Source organism: Myxine glutinosa, chromosome 2 (genome assembly GCF_964187855.1).
Source record: "Myxine glutinosa chromosome 2, kmMyxGlut1.1, whole genome shotgun sequence".
Lineage (NCBI taxonomy): Eukaryota > Metazoa > Chordata > Myxini > Myxiniformes > Myxinidae > Myxine > Myxine glutinosa.
The window spans coordinates 216,290,894-216,315,068 of NC_136262.1; the positions used below are offsets into that span (position 1 = coordinate 216,290,894).

At 45.8% G+C, this 24,175-nt stretch overlaps 2 protein-coding genes across 2 annotated transcripts in view; both read left to right on the plus strand.

Moving 5' to 3' along the window:
- Window positions 1-13,984, plus strand: part of LOC137422164 (uncharacterized) — a 32,375-nt gene extending 18,391 nt beyond the window's left edge. Inside the window, exons 4-9 of the mRNA XM_078772697.1 lie at window positions 565-694; window positions 5,771-6,252; window positions 6,716-6,852; window positions 8,860-8,986; window positions 10,456-12,821; window positions 13,954-13,984. Of these exons, the coding sequence (XP_078628823.1) occupies window positions 565-694; window positions 5,771-6,252; window positions 6,716-6,852; window positions 8,860-8,986; window positions 10,456-12,821; window positions 13,954-13,984 (3,273 nt within the window). The remainder of the gene's footprint in view (window positions 1-564; window positions 695-5,770; window positions 6,253-6,715; window positions 6,853-8,859; window positions 8,987-10,455; window positions 12,822-13,953) is intronic.
- Window positions 13,398-23,432, plus strand: LOC137420846 (uncharacterized). The gene has a single exon (XM_068106284.2). The coding sequence runs from the start codon at window positions 14,458-14,460 to the stop codon at window positions 22,582-22,584; it is 8,127 nt and encodes a 2,708-aa protein (XP_067962385.2). The 5' UTR covers window positions 13,398-14,457; the 3' UTR covers window positions 22,585-23,432.
- Window positions 23,433-24,175: the final 743 nt, after the last annotated feature.

Sequence of the window (24,175 nt, forward strand, 5' to 3'; positions counted from 1 at the left end):
ACTGCTGAAAGTTAATTAATTTGAGTTCCCTTTCAAGGAACTTCAATGCCAGAGGAAGCTATTAAGCCCATCAAGTCTTTGTAATTGTTGAATGAATGAATGAATGAATGATCGTTTTAAGGCCATTTCCCCCGCTAGAGCGGAGGTTAGCCTTGCGGGCCCCATGACAATCATGGTTCCCTGTTTGAGGCAATGTTTTTATGGCCGGATGCCCTTCCTGACGCCAACCCTTAGTCACCTCTTACGATGCGCAGGGATAAAATTTGTTGCATTTGTAATTGTTGCCAACCTATAATTGTTTGTCCGTGGCATTACATTTTTAAATGATGATCATCAAGCAAAGAAGCAGTACGTAATATTTTTAAAGTCTTTGGTATGACTCGGACGGGTAAGACCTGAGCCTTGTCGGTAGATCAACCTTTCTTGGTGTGTGGTGCCTGCAGCTATCCAGCGTAGTCTGAACATGACATTTTCTGAATTGCTCTCATTTCTTCTTCGATACAAATGTTTACTTATTTATCTGTCAGCCTTCATTTATTTTTTAATCGACTTCATTTTCTGCAGTATTGCCATGATCATCTTGCCAGCATGGATGACACATCTTTGGCACCTCTTGCCATGGTTGCTCAAGAGATGGGTGGCTGGAAACACCATACTTTTCAGCTTCTCCTAAAGGAAATGACATTAGAAAAAGGTAGTAAACATTCTCAGTTTCCATACCACATCCAATATCAATACATTTTGAAAATTGAATTGTATACTTTTGGGGGGATGGGGTGGGTGGATGGGAAATAGGTAATCCCCAAACCTTGCGAAAACAATTTTCAATGCAGATATATATATATACATGTAAGTCGTGGCCAAAAATATTGGCACCCTTGCACTTTTTTCAAACAATGCACCATTTCTTATAGAAAATTGTTGAAATTAAACAATCTTTTGGTATCCACATATGTATTTCTTTGGTTTACAGTGGAACAAAAAAAAAAGCTGAAAAAAATTGCTCAATCTTTGCTTATTCCACACAGGAATCCTAAAATGGCCCGGACAATATTATTGGCACGTTTTAGAAGTTGTTAGAAATAATTAGATTTCAAGCAGGTGATTTTCCTTCACCTTGGAATTGAACTCACTTGTGAGTTGCAGGTGCCTGCAATAAAAAAAAAATCACTCATTCAACCAGTTTGAATAGAGAAAAGGAGTCATTCTGCTGTTTTGTGTCACTGTGTGTACCATAATGAGCATGGTGAAAAGAAAGAAAGCCAGATAATTATCTGAGGAGGTCAGACACAAGATTGTAGCCAAGCATGGACAATCTCAAGGCTAGAAGTTCATCACCAGAGACCTTAATGTTCCTGTGTTCACCGTATGCAATGTTATCAGGAAGTTTAAGGTCCATGGCACTGTAGCCAACCTCCCTGGATGGGGCCGCAAGAGAAAACTTGATTGAAGATTGCAGCGAAGGATTGTTCAAATGGTGGAGAAAGCACCTCAATCAACTGCCAAACCGATTCAAGCTGACCTTCTGACACAAGGTACGATAGTTTCAACTCGCACCATCTGTCACCAACACAATGAAAGAGGGTTCTATGGTAGAAGACCCAGGACGACCCCACTACTGAAAAAGCCCGACTGGAGTTTTCCAAAACACACCTGAACAAGCCAAAATCCTTCTGGAAGAATGTCCTGTGGACAGATGAAACTAAATTAGAGCTTTTTGGTAAAGCACATCATCTCTATGTTTACAGAAAACAAAATGAAGCCTTCAAAGAAAAGAACACCTTCCCTACAGTCAAACATAGAGGAGGTTCAGTGATGTTTTGGGGTTGCTGTGCTTTCTCTGGCACTGGGTGCCTTGAATGTGTGCATGGCATCATGAAATCAGGAGATTACCAAGACATTTTGGAGCACAATGTTCAACCCAGTGTCAGAAAGCTGGGTCTCCGTCAAATGTCATGGGTCTTGCAGCAGGACAATGACCCCAAACACATTTCAAAAAGCACCCAGGAATGGTTGAAGACAAAACGCTGGACTGTTCTGAAGGGGCCAGTAATGACTCCAGATCTAAATCCCATTGAACACCTGTGGGGAGATCTGAAAACAGCAGTAGGGAGAAGGCACCCTTCAAATCTGGGAGAACTGGAGCAGTTTGCACAAGAAGAGTGGGACAAACTGCCAGTAGAGAGGTGTAGGAAGCTCATTCATGGCTATCGTAAGTGATTGACTGCAGTTATTTTGTCCAAAGCCTGTGCTACCAAATATTAAGTCTATGGTGTCAATAATTTTGTCAATGCCATTTAGTTTTGTTTCCTGATTCAAAAGGATATATCAAGTTCTGAATCAAAAACAAAGGTTTTGTAATATTAACAGTGAAATAAAGAATTGTGGAGACAAAATACTTTTGTCAATTTCAACTTATTTTTCGAGGAAATTGTGAGTTATTTGAAAAAAGTTCAAGGGTTCTAATATTTTTGGCCACGACTGTATATATCTGCAATAGCAAAGTGATTGCCAAGAGTAAGCCTCTCTCGGCGCAGAATCCATTGATGGACATATTCTTTGCGGAGTGCGGACCTCTCTCGGCGCGGGACCATCAACATTTAGAAATAGGGTGTACATTAAGAAAATATGTCCTCATCTATAATCTATTTATAAAACTCAACATCATGAAATTCAGAGGAAAATTGAAACATATCTGATGACAGGTATTGATACCTGTTCTCCTGTCCTGAATGGGAGGCTTTAAAATAATATGCTGAAATTTGTAAGATATACTTTGCTCTATTTCTTTTTCTTTTTTTGGTATACAGACATATCAGCTAAAGATGAGATAATTAACAGAGGGCATTAAGGTTCACAGATTGACATCAAGGCAGAAGAGAAAGCCAAAGACATTGTATACTACAATGGCACTCAATAGGGCGCATACCTCTGCCAGGCTGAACAGTTTGTTCTGTATCCCACTGATAGGCCGGATCTGGATTCGGACCTGAACCAAAATCCAATCGGCTTGTTCTTGTCACCTAACAAACTCGTCCACCAAGTTTAGTCAAAACTCGTCGATAACTTTTTTTAATATCCTGCTAATAATTTTAATATATCTAAAAATTAACCCTCGTATCCGAATCCACATTCAGATCTTCAACAAAATCGAATCGATTCATCCTTGTCACACACCAAACCTATCCACCAAGTTTCATCCAAATCCGTCCATAACCCTTTGAGATATCCTTACGTATATCGTTTTTGGCCCTATCTCCCAATGGTGAAGAATCACTTAAAATTTTCTACTAGCCGGATCCGAATCTGGATCTTCACAAAAATCTAATCATTTCATCTTTGTCACATACACGACCTCTCTGCCAAATTTCGTCCGAATCCATCCACAACCTTTTGAGATATCTTGTTCACAAACAGATAAGACAGACAGGGGTGAAAACATAACCTCCATTCACCTTTCGTGGTGGAGGTAATTACATGCCCAGACCAGGAATCAAACCCAGGTCCTCTGGTGTACCATTGGTCAGTGCTCTGCCATCTGGGCAACCCTGACCAAGCATGCAATTTTTCCCACACATATAGTTGCCACTCTCTTTCCGTCAATGCTTCCGGGGCACTCGCCGCCAGCCATAGGAGCACCAACATCTTACTCTGTTGTTATTCCTTCTCTTTCAGCACTGATCCTAGGCCAACTTTCATCTGCTTGTAAGACCGCCAAAACTACTTTAATACACAAATGTGTGCAAAACCAGGTCCTCTAAACTGCAGGCTGGTTAGCATTCTTACAATTATGAAAGTCATAGACTCTGTCATCACAGCTGATGCAAAGTCCTTATTTCTTTTGCAGCCTCTACTCTCCCTCTCTCTCTCGCTCTCTTGCTCCCTCACATGTTGTCTCTCGAGTCATCATTGACCCAGTCAATGGGCTTTATTATGTGGTCTTGGGGGAATTTTTTTTACACATTGTTGAGGCTTGTGAAAGAGTTGGTATTAGTACACTGAACATATCAGGGCAAAATGAACCGTTGAGAGAGGGGGGGGGGGGGGGGGATTGGGGGGAAACACCAACAGCAGAGTTGGAAGCCAAGATAGAGGCACACTTGGACAAACAATGGGTGTGGGGAGGAATGAGGAGCAGGATAGGATGCGTATGGTGGACAAGATGGATACAGAAGCAAACTCTCAGGATGGAAACTGTAAATTTGGAAGAAGGGATTGGGGGTGGAGGTTAATGAAGGTAGAAAAGATCATGGTTTTGGATTGGGGATGATCTGAGGTGGTGGGGAACAGCTGTCCTGAAGACCTGGAGACAAGGATGAGATTGAAGAGGATGTGGAAGTTGGTTCCATAGGCAGGAAAAAAGAGGAATGGATGAGTGAAGGTGAGCAGTTATCATGGATTATTTTTTTTGTATACATAATCGAGGCTCGTGAAAGCTAACATTTATCACACAAACAAATCAAACAGACAAACAAACAAAGTATATAAAAAGGGGAGCGGTAGACAAGATGGGGAGAGAAGGGGAAGCACAGAAACACAACATTTGTGAGGGACATCGGGAATGTGTGGGAGGGAGAGGGCTTGGGGGGAGGCAGTGTGGGAAGGGGGGGGGGGGGGGTGGGAGAAGTATAAACACCAGGACACCAAGGACTTCCAGGAAAGAAGTTGGTATTTCAAAAAAGAGGATTTGGGGTGAAATTAGCGGGGGTAGAACAGATCAAGGTTTTGGATGGGGGAAAAACTTGGATTTAAGTAGTTTTACCAGAAGGAGGTTCATCGTGGACCGTGTGTGCCCTGCAGAAACTTGACGGGGACAAAGCATGGAAAGAGCTGTGTATGCAAGACCAGAAAGGAGGCGATACAAGATAGAGAGACCACCGACCTGTCTGCGATGTCAAAGTAATAGACCCATAGACGCAGCTTCATCACGGGAGATTCCAATAATCTTGAAGGCCTTGGTTTCCACGACGTCGAGCTGAGCAAGATGTGAGGCAGGGGAGCCAGCTCAGAGGGTAGAGCTGTACTTCATCAAGCTGCGGATGAAGGCCTTGTAGGTGAATAGGAGTTCAGGTGTGCCAAGGAAGGATTTTGTACGACGGAGGATGCCCAGTCTGGCTTTGGAGGTCAACGTTGAAATGTGGTTTGTCCAAAAAGATCATGGATGATAGTGTGACCCAGGTGTTTGAATGACTGGACATCCTCGAGAGAATTGTTATGAAAGTAGAGGAATGGGAGGGGAGGAATTTGCCAGATGGTCCTTTTGGAGAGAGATACAGCGAGAGTCGTCTATGGATGAAGCTTTGAAAGATTACTTTGCTCTGATGGCTACACGAATGTGTTTAAACAAATGGGAGATGTTTAGTTGGTCGTGTTGTTGGCCAAAATTTTGTTGGGTCCAGTGTCACCTAATGAGAAATTATGCCTTTACACTGCACTACACAAATATTATTTTACTTGTATACCGAAATAACTTATTCGGAAAAATTTAATATAAATAATCGAATAGCAAGAAAACCCAATTTCCATTTTATTTTGTTGATCATTACTAAAATTCCCGAATATTGAAAACATTGATGAAGGACAAATATGAAATGGTGTATATGTGTGGCCATGTTTCTTTTCTTTTTCCAATGCCTCTCTGATATATAATCAGTCAGGCAAGTAAAAAATAAAATAAAAATCAATCTTGTGAGCTGTATGTATTATTTCTCTCAATTTACCTTTCTTTGCGACTACATGAGACCATCTGTTTCCTTCCCTTTCTCCTCAGCCATCCTTCCTCCTGAACCTCCAGCTTTTCTTCTGATACGGGTTGTTCACCTCTTCCTTTCAAAGCGTCAAGCCTCCTCTGCCAGCCTCTCTCTCTTCTGCTACCATCGCTTGAAGAGAGCGGGCATGCACAGGAAATGGAGTCATGGAGAGAGAATGAACAGAGAAAGTCCAGGGAAGATGGCTACTCGAGGGCTAGGGAGAATCAGCAGTGATGAGGCAAAATGCATCGACGGAGAAGGGCTATCAAGATTGAGTGGACAAGGGGTGATGATGTGCAAGGAGGAAAACACATGTGAAGGTGTGAGTGGTGTTGGATCAGAAAGACTTTGTGGAATGGATTCAGGAAGAGCAAGTCCAAAGAAAGATGATGAAGTGTTGGGAAGAGCACGGGACTTCCTTTGGGATATTTCTCCTTCCACGTTTCTGAAGTTTTACATCCTTTGCGCTTCTGAGAGAAATGGAGGAAAACTTCCTGATCAGGTTAGAACTCCACCATCAAACTGTAAAGCAATTTATGAATAAATGATAGACATAAATATCAGGAAAAATAAATGTTGCTGTTTTGTAATTGGCGGGGATGGCAGGATGGCCAAGAGGTATGCCAACTCGCCTCTAAGCTGTCTATCCTGGGTTTGTAACTCGGCGCAGCTATAAACTGTCATGCCGGTGTTTAACAGGCAGAGTGATTCATCAATGTGTGTGCCGCCACTCGGATGAACGTTAGTTAAACTGAGCGTCCCGTCTGCCGGCATTAGTTGGGGGATGTTAAAGATACCTCCCCTGTTTCACTCATCCATTACCAAGCACCCCCACATTTATTCTCATGCACCATCCTTTTCCCCTTATCATCTCCCCCTCTCATACCACCATTTATTTAAAAACCTCTCTGTCACAAGTCCTTCGTTGCTCTTCGTGTGATTTCCCTTTTCTTTTGCCATTTCAGGTCAAAGCAATTGGAGAACGAGATATTTTCGCCACTGTATCTGAGAATTGGGGGGAGGGGCTGCGCGCTGGAATTAAACAGCTTTTCTGCTCGGTCACAAATCTACTGCTGGACACGGGCCATTTCGACATTGCATTGTAAGTTATGATGGCATTGTATTAACACAAGGGTTGGAAAATGTTTTCATACCTACCAAGATGTGCCAATGATGGAGGCATGATTATTTTGGTTTGTCCGTCCATCCGTGTGTGATGATTTTGTTACCACGATGACTTGTGAATCGCTGAAGGGTTTTTTTTTTTTTTGGCAAACTTGGTATAAAGGTGTATTATGACGCAAAGATGAACTGATTCGATTTTGGGGTCAATGGTGCTGCACTAAAAAAAAAACTGATTTTTGAATCATGTGAGGTTTGTTCATTCATTTTGGACATTTATACCACTACTAGTAAAAAGCCCGTCAAATATGATGGGTTGGAACAGTTTATTTGACGGTGCAGCCTCGTGAGCGTGCCAAAGTCTGAAGCCTCAGCCTTGTGTGAGGTGTGCGTATATCTTCTTTATTTATTAGACATCATACGGATGTAAATGAACACTCGTTTTACTCTGCATGCATTGCTCATCACGTGCAACAAATTTCACCTCCCTGCGCCTTGTGTTTATTATTATTATTTTAAAAAAACGCTTCTGTACACCGCCCTTGAGGCTCAGTTTGCAAGCCACTGTATACATTTCCAATAGAAGAGACATAATTACTCTTTTATGGAAAAAAAAAATTCGAGTTTGTTTTATCCTTAAAAATAGACCGTAGCGGACACACATTCGTGGTAAAAAAAAAATTGGCATTCGTGGTAAAACTCCAGCTTACCCCTATGACGGGGGACAGACATCTGTACAAACACACAAACTGACATTGTGTTTTTATGGTATATTGAAAACATACTGAGCGAAACATCTCTCTCCTTCCTTCCCTTGATTTCTCTCGTTCACGCACACACACGAGTATCTCCGCTGCACGGGTTACTAAGCAAGCATAGACGCCGTCTGGGACGCTTAATTTAGGTGGGGCCCACCGTCCAAATCCCGCTCTACCTTCCCGGCCAAAATTAATCACCCCAGCTAAGGACTGTACTTCCCAACTCTCTACACAGCTATCGATCACAACGGCCGAGTGATATCATAAGTGGAACGTTGGCTAATGGCTGACCATAACGAAACTGCAGGGCTGAACTCCCAGTCACTATTTACACATTGTTCTAACCAATGGAAGAAGACGATCGGGCAGTTTGGGAAACGGTTTCTAAAGATCAACAAAATCACGTAGTTACAAGCAGTATCACAGAAAAAGGTCTTGCCCCTAGCACAGAAGCCTAGTCCTAGTCAGTCACTTAGTCACAGGTTCTATAACACAGGTGCCTCGGTCATTCCAGGGAAACGAGATAAGAAAGCGTGATAGACAAGAGTGAAGTAGGTGAGGTGTGGTGTCGACCCCGTCCTCACCCATACATGAGCCGGATGGCTCACATGGTAACGAACAGGGTGTGTGGTGTGGGTGAGTGAGAGGTGCAGGTGAGACCTACTGTGTATGCAGGTGAGCGTGGTGCGAGTCATGAAAAGGATTGTTGATTCTCTGCAAAAGACCGTTGCTAGATTAAAACCAATCAGACTAACCCCACATCCCCCCCTGAACCCTGACCCCACTCTGACCCAACCATCTCTCACTCCACCCCTATATCAACCCTCTCCCCCTTATCCCTTCTCTCTCTCTTTTGCTCCGATTAAGGGTTAATGCTCAAAAACGTTAGCTCCTCCTTGCTTCCCACAGTGGTTAGCATACCTCAGTCAACGTCCTGTTGATTTCATCCATCGGTCTACCTGTCCGTTGATGCAGATTGGCATTAGCCTTCACCACCAAGACCAGTTCTTCATTCTACACTCGCTAGCACTGGTTACAAGTCATTCACTCTGAACGAGTCACTTTCCTATTGCCGGAATTTTACTCAGTCTAACACCCTTCCACTGTGCTGCTTGTCACACTGCAAAAGTTCCGTAATTTATGTATTTCGACCTATATTTTACTCTGTATGTCATCACCTTCCCTCTTCCACTCTTCCACCTCCTCTCACCCCACCTCTTATTTCCCAGTGCTGTGTGCAGACTTTGGGTTTCATTTCAATGCAAAGGCCACTTGGCAAATTCTATTCAACTCCTCCCTCTGTCATCGATTCCTCCAGTTCTCCTACTTGCCCTCACCTCTGCCATTCATCAACAGGTAAGATCCAATCCTCTTCTCCCTATGAATACACAGTTTCTCATGACACATATTCTATTAAATTTCCTCCCTTTCTTTAACCTTTGTCCTTTCTTCCCCACTCTCCCAACTTATTTCTCTTGTTTCCTGCCCCCATTCTGTACTTTCATCGGACTGGGCTGAAGACTGGTCGATTAAGAATCTCGTGTTTATGATAGACAAACCGATGTCAAACATTCACTCACACATTCGATATTGTATAACTGCATGAGTATTACTTATATTCTTAAGGATAGCCAATAAACCATTCCAAGCGTTTATTTGGCTTCATAATTTACTTGGATAAATAACAATGTTTTTAAAGTTTTGTTCTCAAGTTGTATGCACATCTTGGGTTTGGCATGTGCCCCAATATGCTATTAGCATTCAAACTGTTGTATTCTGCAAAGAATTCCCACTAGAGTTTGCTAGTTCTGTAATTTGTAAGTCATAGATTATGATGATGCAGTGTTATTATACCTCCACTGACAAAGTCGCCGGAGGAATTATCTTTTCATTTTCAAGTTGTCTGTCCGTGCGTCCAGCTGTGATAGGTTTTCGTTACCGCCATAACTTGAGAACGGCTGAAGGGAACTAAATCAAATTTGGTACAAGTATGTATAATGATGTATGTATAATGTATAAGTATGTATAATCCCTGGTGTTGGGCTAGCAGCTAGGGTGCCGGCTTAGGATCCTAGGATCCTGGGTTCGAATCTCGGTCGATCGCTGAATTAACGCCAGGGGGGTTGACTCAGCCTGTCATCCTTCCGAGGTCGGCAAATTGAGTACCAGTTCACTGGTAATTCCCTGTTTGTCGTTAAAGGCGGCAAAAAGGGTTGGCGTCAGGAAGGGCATCCGGCCGTAAAACATTGCTTCAAAAAGGGGACCAAAAAACAACAACAACCACGGTTCCCGAAAAAGGCCAACCCCCGCTTGCGGGGAAAAATGGCCTCTAAACGGTGGTTTTTTATGTATAATGATGTAATGATAAACGGACTACATTATGGGGTCAAAAGGTCAAAGGTCAGAGGTCCTGTTTGGTAAAAATTCTGTTACTGCACTAACCTGTGAACCAGTGATGGGGTTTTGACCAAACTTGATATAAGTATACCGTATATGATGATGCAAAGATGAACTGATTAGATTTTGGCATCAAAGGTCAAATCTCAGAGGTCATGTGAGATAAAAATGTGATACTTGAGAACATCTGTGGGGATTTAAATCAAACTCGGTACAAGTATGTATAATGATGTAATAATGTTGGCCCAGGCATATTGGTCAACATCGCGACATTGAAGAGTGCCATTCTATTTGTTGAAAAAAAACAAAAAAAAAAACATTGACTAGTTTTTTTCCCCCTCACGTAAATTTATGTCATTTGATAATAACATGTAATTGTTTCCCTCGTTCTAAATATTTTCTTCTTTTTTCCTGTTTTTTTCCTCTAGTTTGGATCTCTGGAGCTTTCTCTCTGCATGGAATTGTGTTTATTGGGACTTCGTCACACTGCACCACTGCAACTCCCAGCTCTCTGTAACAGGAACTTCCCTGTATCTTCAAACTCCTTCCTTGGTGTCATTGCACAAGCTTTGGCATCAAACACTCTATTTCCTACAGCAGGGTTTCAGTCCCAATCATTTAATGTTCAAGAAACACAGCCCTTGCAGCATAGCACTGAACAGTTAGAGCAAAGAACTGAGTCCCCAGAGCACAACTCTGAGCCTCCAGTTCTCATCGCAGAGCCCCCACTCGTCATTACTGAGTCAGATCAACTTCGTGATGAGCCACCAGACCTTATCGCTGAACCTCCTCACCTCGTTATTGAGCCATCATTTTACAATGTTGAGCCCCCACATCTTGTTGCTGAAATATCATGGTCTTGTACTGAGCCTCCATGCCTTGTTGCAGAGGCTCCACAATTCCATGCTGCAACTTCACAGCCTCATGTTGAGACTTTACAGTGCTGTACTGAAAACGTGCGGTCTGTTGCTGATGACCCCGACATCCATCTACCCATAGTTTCACAACACAAAAACCACCATGAAATTTCTGGAGCATTTCAGTTGCCTTCTAGTGCCCTTGCTCAACCACCTGAGTCACGTTCTGTGGCATCCAGTACTCTCCGTGCTACACTTTGCCTCACTGTTGCCCACCTCACTCCCACTGGGGATAGGGACCTACAGAAGGTTGCGCTTTTGGCTGCTTTTTTAGCCTGCCCTTGTCCTTCAACTTACCTCACTTTAAAACGAGCATGGGCTGTAGAACAGGATTATAGGTTTGATTCTTTGAATCATTTGCTAGTTCAAGCATTCGAATCCAGGTCTTTATTGCAAGGTACAGTTTTAGAATCTGGGTTACATCCACCAGATTGCACATTGGATTCATTATTGTCACCTGCTCTACATTGTGAGATGTCCCTTGAGCTGAAATCTAGTTGGACATTTGATCCAGAATTTTGGGGATGGGAGATTTTGAACAGAGAACTTGAAAGAGAAGCTAGGACATCAGAAACAGAATTCACAATAGAAATGAGGGAAAGTATTTACCAGATAGGAGAAGTAGACACAGAAAGCTCCATTGCTCCAAAGTTTGACAGCGAACTAGATATTGCTAAGAGAAATGGTGGAACATTTGTGACTATGAAAGAGGGTGGAAGAGGCATGGACAGAGCAAACAGAGCAAGAAAAAATGAAGATGTATGTGAAAAAAGAGAATTACATCGACAGCATTACAGTGAAATAAATCGAGAATGGGAACTAGAAAGTTTCATTGAGAGGAACAATGAACCATGGAAATTCATCATTGATGATGGGCCACTATGGAAAGAAAGACAAAAAGATGGAGATGTTCAAAAAAGGGGGGAAGATTTAACTTTGGAAGTCGAAGCAAAGTTTGAGAAGGGACAAGAGAGCTGCAGAGACAGCAGAAAGCAAGGTCGACGTCGGAGTCCTGCAGAAGATTATATTTCTTGGAGAAGTCTCATTCATCAGTCTCGAGGAACAAGCCAAAAATCCAGGAGAGGACGAGGTTCTAGAGGTGTTCAACAAACTGGGAATAGACAAGGAGCTGCTCTAGCACTTGGATCGTGCTGTGGATCTCGGAAGAGAGGTGGACGGAACCGTGGAGTCAGAAGAGGTCGAGGTGTTAGAGTGAACCACATGGTGGGATTACTGGCTGCAGTGCAGTGTGGTTCAGGAAGAAGTAGAGGGGTTACAAGTAACCGGGAAGGAAGGAGCCCAGGAGTTAGACTGATTACCGCATTTAATACTAGAGGCAGGAGGATTCTTGGAGCACCATTATTATCAAGGATTCAATGCAACAGTTCAGGTGAATGGAAGAGTGATAAAATCCAATTGAAAGGAGAGAAGTTTGTAGAGTTCACGAGAGAGAAGTTTGGAGAGTGTGGGAGAGAAAAGTTGGAAGAGTTTCGGAGAGTGGAGTTGGGGGAGTTTCGGAGAGAGGAGTTGGGGGAGTTTCGGAGAGAGGAGTTGGGGGAGTTTCGGAGAGAGGGGTTGGGGGAGTTTCGGAGAGAGGAATTGGAGGAGTTTCGGAGAGAGGAATTGGGGGAGTTTCGGAGAGAGGAATTGGGGGAGTTTCGGAGAGAGGGATTGGGGGAGTTTCGGAGAGAGGAATTGGGGGAGTTTCAGAGAGAGGAATTGGGGGAGTTTTGCAGAGAGGAGTTGGAAGAGTTGGGAGGAGAAAAGTTAGGAGAGTTGGCTCGAGAAAAGTTGGAGAGGGGAGAGTTGGGGAGAGAAAAGTTTGGAGAGTTGGGGAGAGAAAAGTTGGGAGAGTTTGGGAGAGAAAAGTTGGGAGAGTTGGGGAGAGAAAAGTTGGGAGAGTTGGGGAGAGAAAAGTTGGGAGAGTTGGGGAGAGAAAAGTTGGGAGAGTTGGGGAGAGAAAAGTTGGGAGAGTTGGGGAGAGAAAAGTTGGGAGAGTTGGGGAGAGAAAAGTTGGGAGAGTTGGGGAGAGAAAAGTTGGGAGAGTTGGGGAGAGAAAAGTTGGGAGAGTTGGGGAGAGAAAAGTTGGGAGAGTTGGGGAGAGAAAAGTTGGGAGAGTTGGGGAGAGAAAAGTTGGGAGAGTTGGGGAGAGAAAAGTTGGGAGAGTTGGGGAGAGAAAAGTTGGGAGAGTTGAGGAGAGAAAAGTTGGGAGAGTTGGGGAGAGAAAAGTTGGGAGAGTTGGGGAGAGAAAAGTTGGGAGAGTTGGGGAGAGAAAAGTTGGGAGAGTTGGGGAGAGAAAAGTTGGGAGAGTTGGGGAGAGAAAAGTTGGGAGAGTTGGGGAGAGAAAAGTTGGGAGAGTTGGGGAGAGAAAAGTTGGGAGAGTTGGGGAGAGAAAAGTTGGGAGAGTTGGGGAGAGAAAAGTTGGGAGAGTTGGGGAGAGAAAAGTTGGGAGAGTTGGGGAGAGAAAAGTTGGGAGAGTTGGGGAGAGAAAAGTTGGGAGAGTTGGGGAGAGAAAAGTTGGGAGAGTTGGGGAGAGAAAAGTTGGGAGAGTTGGGGAGAGAAAAGTTGGGAGAGTTGGGGAGAGAAAAGTTGGTAGAGTTGGGGAGAGAAAAGTTGGGAGAGTTGGGGAGAGAAAAGTTGGGAGAGTTGGGAAGAGAAACCTTGGGGAGAGAGGAGTTGGGAGAGTTGGGGAGAGAAGAGTTGGGGAGAGAAGAGTTGGGGAGAGAGAAATTGGGGAGAAAGAAGTTGGGAGAATTGGGGAGAGAGAAGTTGGGAGAATTGGGGAGAGAGAAGTTGAGAAAGTTGGGAGAGTTGAGAGAGAAATTAGGAGAATTGAGGAGAGAGAAGTTGGGACAGTTGAAGAGAGAGAGGTTCGGAGAATTGGGGAGAGACAGGTCCGGAGAGTTGGGGAGAGAGAGGTTAGGAGAGTTCCAGAGAGAAAAGTTGGGAGAGTGGCAAAATAATAAATTGTTGAATGGGCATGATGGCGAAAGTTTCTTGTACCATCAGAGAGAACAAGACAAAGTGGAAGAGAGAGTAGTAGTTGAAGTGGCAAAAGGTGAGGGGCCTGGCACCTTGCATGGTACAGGGCCTGTGGCTGCAGATGTGGGGAAACCTGGATATAAACAGACAGAGGAAGGAAAAAATGCTCAGGTGGGGACATGCTCACACGGAGAAATTAAAACGGTTGGGGAGGTGGGCAGAGAATTACTGAAAACTTATGGAAAGACATCTGCTAAACAGGAGAATAAAAGGATAGAAGGACTCCATTTGTGCCTTGACGTGAGTGGAGAAAGTCAGTATAAAGTAAACGGTAACGGTCGGAATAGCATTGTGGATTGTAAGGGATTTGTTAAGAAAACAAAAGTGAAAGAAAACATTCAAAGTAATAATGATGATATTTCTCTGAAGGAAAGAGAAATTTGGCAGGAGAAATGTACTACAGTGTTGGTGCAAGAGGATATATTTGAGCAAAACAAAGAGGGTAATGAAAATAACTCAACTAAAAATGTCATGCAAGTGAAAGAGTCTAAGCCAAAGCAAGAAAGAACAGTCTGGAAAAATCAAATTAAGGCAGTGGATCAAAAGCAAAATAATTACAGAAAACAAAGCACAGTCAATGCTAAGATTAGGGAAAAGTCAACTCAGGATATGGAGAAAAGTAAGATTATGGATGACGTGATTTGGAAAAATAAGGTCCATCATATATCTAAAAGCAAGGCCATAAAATGTAAAAAAGGGTCACAGGAAAGGCTCTTGGCAGAAGAGGAAGCGGATGTTGTCCAAGAGGTGGAGGAAGAGAAATGGCACCGGTTAGCAGGAGAAGAGTACTGGTTGATGGAGGAAGAGTGCTGGTCAGTGGAGGAAGGAGAGGAGGAGAATAGGCTCAGGGCGGCAGAAACACAGGAGGAAAGACTCAAGGTGGCTGAGGCAGAGGAGGAAAGGCTGAAAGTGGCAGAGGAGGAAGAAAGGCTGAAAGTGGCAGAGGAGGAGGAAAGGCTGAAAGTGGCAGAGGAGGAGGAAAGGCTTAAAGTGGCACAGGAGGAGGAAAGGCTGAAAGTGGCAGAGGAGGGGGAAAGGCTGAAAGTGGCAGAGGAGGGGGAAAGGCTGAAAGTGGCAGAGGAGGAGGAATGGCTGAAAGTGGTGGCAGAGGAGGAGGAAAGGCTGAAAGTGGTGGCAGAGGAGGAGGAAAGGCTGAAAGTGGTGGCAGAGGAGGAGGAAAGGCTGAAAGTGGTGGCAGAGGAGGACGAAAGGCTGAAAGTGGTGGCAGAGGAGGACGAAAGGCTGAAAGTGGTGGCAGAGGAGGACGAAAGGCCAAAAGTGGCAGAGGAGGAGGAAAGGCCCAAAGTGGCAGAGGAGGACGAAAGGCCGAAAGTGGCAGAGGAGGACGAAAGGCCGAAAGTGGCAGAGGAGGACGAAAGGCCGAAAGTGGCAGAGGAGGAGGAAAGGCCAAAAGTGGCAGAGGCTGAGGAAAGGCCTAAAGTGGCAGAGGAGGAGGAAAGGCCGAAAGTGGCAGAGGAGGAGGAAAGGCCGAAAGTGGCAGAGGAGGAGGAAAGGCCGAAAGTGGTGGCAAAGGAGAAGGAAAGGCCGAAAGTGGTGGCAGAGGAGGAGGAAAGGCCTAAAGTGGCAGAGGAGGAGGAGGAAAGGCCTAAAGTGGCAGAGGAGGAGGAGGAAAGGCCTAAAGTGGCAAAGGAGGAGGAAAGGCCTAAAGTGGCAGAGGAGGAGGAAAGGCCTAAAGTGGCAGAGGAGGAGGAAAGGCCTAAAGTGGCAGAGGAGGAGGAGGAAAGGCCTAAACTGGCAGAGGAGGAGGAAAGGCCAAAAGTGGCAGAGGAGGAAAGGCCGAAAGTGGCAGAGGAGGAGGAAAGGCCAAAAGTGGCAGAGGAGGAGGAAAGGCCGAAAGTGGCAGAGGAGGACGAAAGGCCAAAAGTGGCAGAGGAGGACGAAAGGCCGAAAGTGGCAGAGGAGGACGAAAGGCCGAAAGTGGCAGAGGAGGACGAAAGGCCGAAAGTGGCAGAGGAGGAGGAAAGGCCGAAAGTGGCAGAGGAGGAGGAAAGGCCGAAAGTGGCAGAGGAGGAGGAAAGGCCGAAAGTGGCAGAGGAGGACGAAAGGCCGAAAGTGGCAGAGGAGGACGAAATGCCGAAAGTGGTGGCAGAGGAGGAGGAAAGGCCGAAAGTGGCAGAGGAGGACGAAAGGCTGAAAGTGGCAGAGGAGGACGAAAGGCTGAAAGTGGCAGAGGAGGACGAAAGACTGAAAGTGGCAGAGGAGGACGAAAGGTTCACTGTGGTGGAGGACGAAATGCCTAGAATGGTGGAGGAGAAGCAGGAGGAAATACTTAGGCCAGTAGAGGAGGAGCAAATACAAAGGGAGGCAGAGGAGGAGAAGGATGGGCCCAGAATAGTGAAGGAGGGGCAGGGAAGCCTCAGGGCAATGAAGGAGAAGGAAGGGCTCTGTGTGGTGGAGGAAGAAGAAGGGCTATGTGTGGTAGAGGGGGAAGGAGGGCTATGTGTGGTTGGGGAGGATGAGGAGGAAAGGCTCTCTCTGGAAGAGGAGATGGAAGAAGCACTTTGCATGTTGGAAGATGAGGAAGGGCTCCAGGTAGCCAAGGAGGGGGAAGTGCTCCGCACAGTGGGTGTGGTGGAAGGGATCCGCACTGTGGAAGAAGAAGGGATAAGCATGGCAGCAGAAATGATGGTTTGTCCATCTAAATTGGAGACCACATACCACGCAATAGAGGGATCTAAGACTCTGGTGGCTGTGGATATCCCTGCCATGGCAAAAAAAGGATCTCTGGTCCCGACAGAAAAGCATTGTCAGACCCTGTTTGAAGAAGATTCGAGCACCTTGACAAATTTGAAGGCGCGTGTCCTACCATATGTGGGTTCTAGGACCCTGATAGATATGGAGCATCGGGCATCGGCAGAGACCCGGTTTGTGGCAGAGGCTAACTCTCAGTTTACAGGGGAGGAAGTGTCTTGCAACTTGATGAATGCGGAGATGCACGTCCCAGCAGAAGATGCTTGTTTGGTGTCAAAAGAAAGAAGGACTCGAGTCCGAGTGAAAGAAGGTTCTGGGACCCTAGAGAATGTAAAGATGCTCGTTCCATTGCAAGAACATTCTTGTGTTGCGGAGGAAGAACGTTTTTGCATTGCAGCTGAGGAGTCTTCTCCAGTCGTAGTGGAGGAGCATTCTCACCTTAAAGCAAAGAACAAGCCAAATACCTCGATAGAAGAAAAAGAGACTCGAGACTTGACAAAAGAATGTTCTGAGACCCTGATGGATGCAAATATCCCAGTTCCATCAGAGAAAGAAGTTCCTCAGATCCTTCCTGAGGTAGGGTCTAGGGCCTTGTATGTAGAGACATGCTTCCCAACAAAAGGGTCACTGGTATCCGAAGAAAGAGGGACTCATGTTCTAGTGAGAGAAGGTTCCAGGACCTTGATTGATTCCAGCATGCCTGTTCTGGTAGAAGAGGAAGTGATTAGTGTCCCTCCTCAGGATGTAGCTTGCACTCCTCCTGAGAAAGTGGCTCTTGTCCCTCCAAAGGAAGTTTCTCAGGTTCCAACGCTGGGGGGAATATCCCTGATGGTAGGGGCTCCTGTCCTAGCAGAAGAGGAAGTGGCTTGTGCCCCAGCAGAGAAGGTAGGCTCGAGCATCCTACCAAAGGAAGGGTCAAAGGCCTTGACAGCTGTGAATCCCTACTTTACAACAGAAGATGATACTCCAGTCTCTGAAGAAAGAGGAACTCGAGTCCTGGAGGAACTGCATTCTGGTGCCCTTATGGGTGAGAAATCCCCAGTCTCAGTAAAGGAAGGCTCTCTTGTACATTCTAAGATGCCGGCACATGTGGAGACCCAGGCTATGGCAGAGAAAGGGCTTTTGGCAATAGCGGTGGAATGTTCTCAAGTTCCACCAAAAGAAGGTCTTAGAAATCATCTCCGAGCAGAAGATTATTTGATCCCTGCGACAGACGGTTCTAGTCCCTTGATGGTTATGTGCTCTTCTGTCCTTCTCGAAGACATTTCTCTGGTCTTAGCAAAAAAAGGGTCTCACTTCTCATTGAAAGTAGATGAGGGGATCCTGATTGATGTGGATATCTGTAATTCAACAGCGGTAGGGCCAAGGGTACCAGCAAAAGGTTATAAAACCATGATCAATGTTGAGACAAATATCTGTGAAGAAGAGTGCGTTCTGGTGAAAAAGGGACCAAGTACACCTGCAGAAGAGGGGTCTAGTGTGCCTGCAGAAGACGGGCCTCGGTCATTGGCGGGCGAGGGTCTTCGGGCACCGGTGGAAGAAGAGCCTGGTGCGCCACCGGAGAAGGGGCCATTTGTGCGAGTGCAAGAAGAACCTGGTGCATCTGCGGAAGAGGGGGCTGTTGCGCTGGCTGAAGAGGGGGCTGCTGCGCTGGCTGAAGAGGGGGCTGGTGCGCTGGTGAAGAAGGCGCCTGATGCGCCAGTGGAGGAGGGGCCTGATGCACTGCTGGAAAAGGGGCCCGGTGCGCCGGCGGAAGAGGGGCCTGGTGCGCCTGTGGAAGCGGGGCCTGGTGCGCCTGCGGAAGATGGTCTTGGTGCACCTGCGGAAGAGGGGCCTGATGCGCCTGCAGAAGAGGGGCCTGGTGCACCTGCGGAAGAGGGGCGTGGTGCGCTGGCAAAGGGGGGGTCTGATGCACCAGCAGAAAAGGGGCCTGATGTGCCAGTGGAGGAGGGGGCTCACGCTGTGGTGGAAGAAGGCCAAGGATTTGCTAATCATAATCAGTTAGAAAATCTAGTTAAAGAAGTTGCAGATAATACAAGGCACTGGTTTGCGGAAGAAGATGTGGCACACTTTGAAGAAGTTGGAAATTATTTGGAGTTAATAGATGGAGAAAATTTGGAGTTAATAGATGGAGGAAAGAGGCCAGAAACAAGGTCAGTTGCAAGAAAAAACAAGGTCAGTATGAGGATGGAGTCACAGGTAGTGAGAGAGTTTCAGACATTTTTTAGATTAAGAAAAAAGAGAAAAAGAAAAGAGTATTTTAATGTTAGCAATGCAAAAGTAGACAAATCTCCAAAGCAAAAGAAAGAATCCAGGAAATTTGGTTTTACAAGAGGTAAAGAACAACATAAAAGGGGAGCAAGCCGATATTCCATAAGAGCTAAGGCACTGGCTTGTAAGAAAAGGGGTGATCAAAGCACTGGATCTGAAGATGGTCAAAGAGAGACTCAAATTGTAGCTAGTGTGCGGGATAGAGGAGCTAATGCTAGTTGGAGAAGGATAGGACCTAAAGCTAGTCAGACAGTTAAAACATCAGTAAGTATCCGAAGAGGGACCGTAGTTGGAGTTTTTGGGAAAGAAACGGAAACCGGAAATGGTGAGAGAGTGATTAAAGCATGTGCGTCATCTGCATGGAGGGAGGTGCATGCAGCTTCCAGACAGAATCCCTGCCGGAGTGGGATGTGTGCGGCATCCAGCCAGAATGAGGGGCATGTGGTGTCTTGCAGGAGAGCGTTGCGGATTCCATCCTATATAAAGGATGTGTGGGCAGAATATGGCTGGAGAGTGGCACTGGCGGCATCTGGTGGCAGGGAGACGCGGGCGATGTCCAGGCAGAGGGAGGTACAGGCAGCATCTGACCAGAGAGAGGCAGGCATTATATCCCGTAGAGAGACAGTAGGCACGGCGTCACTTCGGAGGACGAAAATTGAGTCCTGTAGAAGCACAGCATGCGCCGAGTCCCACCAGAAGACTGCGTGTGCCGAGTCCCGCCAGAAGACTGCATGTGCTGAGTCCCGTCAGAAGTCGGCGAGCGCCGAGCCCCATCAGAGGACGACGGGCGCCGAGACCCATAGGAGGACGACGGGCGCCGAGACCCGTAGGAGGACGGCAGGTGTCGAGACCCATAGGAGGATGGCGGATGTCGAGACCCGAAGGAGGACGGCGGGTGCCGAGAATCATAGGAGGACGGCGGGTGCCGAGAATCGTTGGAGAACGGCAGGTGTTGAGACCTGTAGGAGGACGGCGGTTGCCGAAAATCGTAGGAGGACAGGGGAGGCCGAGACCCGTCAGAGGACAGCGTGTGCAGAGACCCATAGAAGGATGGCAGGCGCAGAGAATTGTAGGAAGACGGTGGGCGCCGAGAATCATAGGAGGACGGCGGGCACCGAGAATCATAGGAGAACGGTGGGCGCCGAGACCCGTCGGAGGACAACGGGCGTCAAGACCCTTCGGAGGATAGCAGTCGCCGAGTCCCGTTGGAAGACGGCGGGCGTTGAGACCCGTCAGAGGACGGCGGGCATCGAGACCCGTCAGAAGACAGCGGTCGCCGAGTCCCGTCGGACGACTGTGGTCGCCGAGTCCCGTCGGATGACTGTGGTCGCCGAGTCCTGTCGGAGGAAGGCGCTCACGGAGTCCCGTCGGAGGAAGGCGCTCACGGAGTCCCATCGGAGGAAGGCGCTCACGGAGTCCCGTCGGAGGAAGGCGCTCACGGCGTCCCGTCGGAGGAAGGCGGTCGCCGAATCCCGTCGGAGGAAGGCGGTCACCGAATCCCGTCGGAGGAAGGCGGTCGCCGAATCCCGTCGGAGGAAGGCGGTCGCCGAATCCCGTCGGAGGAAGGCGGTCGCCGAATCCCGTCGGAGGAAGGCGGTCGCCGAATCCCGTCGGAGGAAGGCGGTCGCCGAATCCCGTCGGAGGAAGGCGGTCGCCGAGTCCCGTCGGAGGAAGGCGGTCACCGAGTCCCGCCGGAGGAAGGCGGTCGCCGAGTCCCGCCAGAGGAAGGAAGTCGCCAAGTCCCGTCGGAGGACGGCGGGCGCCGAGTCCCATCAGAAGAATGCTGGAGTTGCTTCCCATCAGAATAAGGCGGGTTATGTTTTCCATCGGAAGGAGGTGAAGGCTAGTCTTCGTCAAAAAGTTACATTTACAAAAAGGGTGAACACTGAAAGAAAGAACCAACAGAAAAGTATTGTAGCTGAAAAGAAAAGTAAAAGAAGAAGAGCAGAACAAATTGTTTCTAATGTGGAGATAAAAAAGAAAAGTAAAAGAAGAAGAGCAGAACAAATTGTTTCTAATGTGGAGATAAAAAAGAAAAGTAAAAGAAGAAGAGCAGAACAAATTGTTTCTGATGTGAAGATAAAAAAGAAAAGCAAAAGAAGAAGAGCAGAACAAATTGTTTCTGATGTGGAGATAAAAAAGAAAAGTAAAAGAAGAGCAGAACAAATTGTTTCTGATGTGGAGATAAAAAAGAAAAGAATAGAAGGGAAGAAAGAGCTGCATGGAAATAAAATCAGGATGCAATCTGAAAAAGTTGGACTCAAACAAAATCAATGTATTGCAAAACAGAAAAATCAAAATGTTGAACAGAAAAAACGAGGAAAGCAGAGTGGACATGATAAAACCCATGGAAATAAGAATGATGGTGCAAGCCTGAAGCTGAAACAACTGAAAGAAAGAACGAAAAGGAAAAGAGTAACTCAATGTAATGCAAATGGAGAAGGAAATGATTCTCAAGCGAATGGATTGCCATTAAAACTATTGAAGAAGGAAGTGCAAAAGACAGACAGCAAAGTTATTAAAGAGATTTGTTGGGCTCAAAAAACAGAACAGCATTCAAAAAGAGTGTTTGTTCCACATGAAACAGCTGGTAAAGAACAAATCTTGTGTATCAAACCCACAAAGAAAACAAAACAATCAAACCCACAAAGAAAGAAAACAAGGACATTTAAGCCTAACACACCTTCCCCACCAAATATTACTGCATCATCTCTCCGCCACCGCTTCTGTCATTCTTGCTTCTTTCTTTACACTTCTGATTCAGACTTTGTAACTCATGCTTGCAGCCCACTTTTTGAAGAGTTACTTGACAAAGAGGAAAAAATGTATTCAAATATTTTAGATGCTTCTTCTCATTTTCTAAATGCAGGGCCTTCAGCTCCTTTAAACCTTTCTGCTTCTCAAATTGTCAAGTCTCGGTCCCCACATCTGAAACGCCCTCGGTCTGCGCATCTGCAAGTTCCTCGACCCCTGCAGCTCCAAGATCCTCAGCCAGCACAGCTCCAAGGTCCACAGCCAGCGCAGCTCCAAGGTCTACAGTCAGTGCAGCTCCAAGATCCACAGTCAGCGCAGCTCCAAGGTCCACAGTCAGCGCAGCTCCAAGATCCACAGTCAGCGCAGCTCAAAGGTCCACAGCCAGCGCAGCTCCAAGGTCCACAGCCAGTGCAGCTCCAAGGTCCTCGGCCCACACATTTCCAAGATCTTCGGCCCACACAGCTCCAAGGTCCTTGTCCCGCGCAGAAACAAGATCCTCCGTTACCACATCAAAACCAGTTACCTTATTCACCAAATCGCTGTGTTCCGGTTTCATTGAAAACCCAGCCTCTGATTTTCTCAAACACAAATTCCCACAGTACAATTGTTACTAAAGCTCATCAGAGTTGCACTTCCCACGTTTCAGCACCATCTAGTCCATCTGCTCGAAATGCCTTGTTTCCCCTTGTCTCTCGCCCACTGTCCTTTCCATGCTCCAGGTGTTCTTTTGTGGGGCAGACCCGCCAGGCCTTGGCCAATCACGCTGTGGTCCGGCATAAATTTGCTCGTCAAACATCTCGAGATCATAGCCATTCACTTTTTTCTTTATATCCCCCGGTTGGAAAAGCACCTGCCCACTGACCATATTATCCTGCCAACTTGATTTTAAGGGTTGGTTTAACCCAATGTTTGCTTCTGGTGTATCAGAGCTGGTGCAACTTTCTTAGTTATCGTTTTTTTGTTACGTTTGATTGGCAACAAAATTAATAGGGGTGAGCAGGTGCTCCTTTAACTCTTAATGGAAGGAATATTCTCTTTTCTATTTAAAAATTTCCACAGTTGTACGAGTTTGTAGTTCAGGAACAAAATTCTCCACTTTCTCCAAAAAAATTGTCATTATTCTAAAAGGTTTTTGTTTCGTTTTCTATTTTCTTTTTCTCTGTGTACAGTTGGCAACATTATTGTACAATCTACAGGATGGATTATGTTGGTCTATAATAGGTTTTCTTGAAAGCTTTCTCCCTTACCTTTTCATCACTCCTACCTCTATCAGCCATAGCGGTATGCCTTGGAGAGACATTTCACACCTTATAAACTTGCTGAACTACCTGCAGGATCTGCAGACTTGTCCTCAGGACGAACGGGTAGAAATGCCTGCAAAAGAAAAGCGTTCCACGATTGCACAGTGGATTATTTTGTAAAAATTGGTTTGCAAAACCCAGAGGACTCTTCTCATCGTTAACAGTTCTGTAATGAAAAGTTTATTGTTTATTTTATTTTCCTTGTCCTAGAAAATGTTGTAAATAGCAATGAGGAAAATTGTAATATCAGTTGCATTGCTTGTAGATGTCTTGAACTTGGAAGCCTAAGGCTTGATCTTATGATGTTATCTTCATGTTTTCTCTATTTAAGAAAGTATTCAATGAAAATGAGCTTTTCAGAAAAAGAATTCTTGTACAATATAATTATAAATATTACGTGAAAATGTATTCTTTCTTATTGAGGGTTTGAATATTATTTCCTCCGGCACCGAAGGTAGACGGAGGTTATCTTTTCACCCCCTCTGTCTCTTTGTCTGTCTGTCCTGTTTCTTTGTGAATGGGATATCTCAAAAAAAGTTGTGCATGGATTCGAACGAAATTTGGTGGAGAGGTTGAGTATGTAACAAGGATGAAATGATTACATTTTGGTGAAGATTCGGATCAAATAATTTTTTAGTGATTCTTCACCATTGAGCGATGGGACCAAAAACAATATATAGCATGATATTTCAAGAAGTTGTGGATGATTTATGACAAAACTTGGTGAATGAGGTGGTTAGGTGACAAGAACAAGCCGATTAGGTTTTGGAGCAGGTCCGATCCGGCCTTTCATTGCGATCCAAAGGGTAAACTGTTCAGACTGGCGGAGCTATGCACTCCACTGGCGGAGTGCCGTTCTCGTGTTTGGTGTGTGTTTGCTAGTGTTTTTAGAGGACTAAGTTCAAGGAAGAGTTAAACAGTAGATGGAAGGTTGACAAACTAACAACAGGGTGTAGGCGGCAAAGCAGAAAAGGACAGACAACAAACAATATCAGAATAGATAAAGCTGCAGGTATATAGAGGAAGAAGGTAATTTAGCAATAACACACTCCCTCCAATCCCTCTCCTCCCTCCAGGTCTTTAAAACAGCTGTTCACCACCATCTGTTGTCTTCCCCCATCCAAAACCTTGATCTTTTCCACCCCCGTTAA

Bases quoted from the DNA above. Each gene is read 5' to 3' on its own strand.
- LOC137420846 (XM_068106284.2), top strand. From the start codon at position 14,458: ATGCAAGTGAAAGAGTCTAAGCCAAAGCAAGAAAGAACAGTCTGGAAA.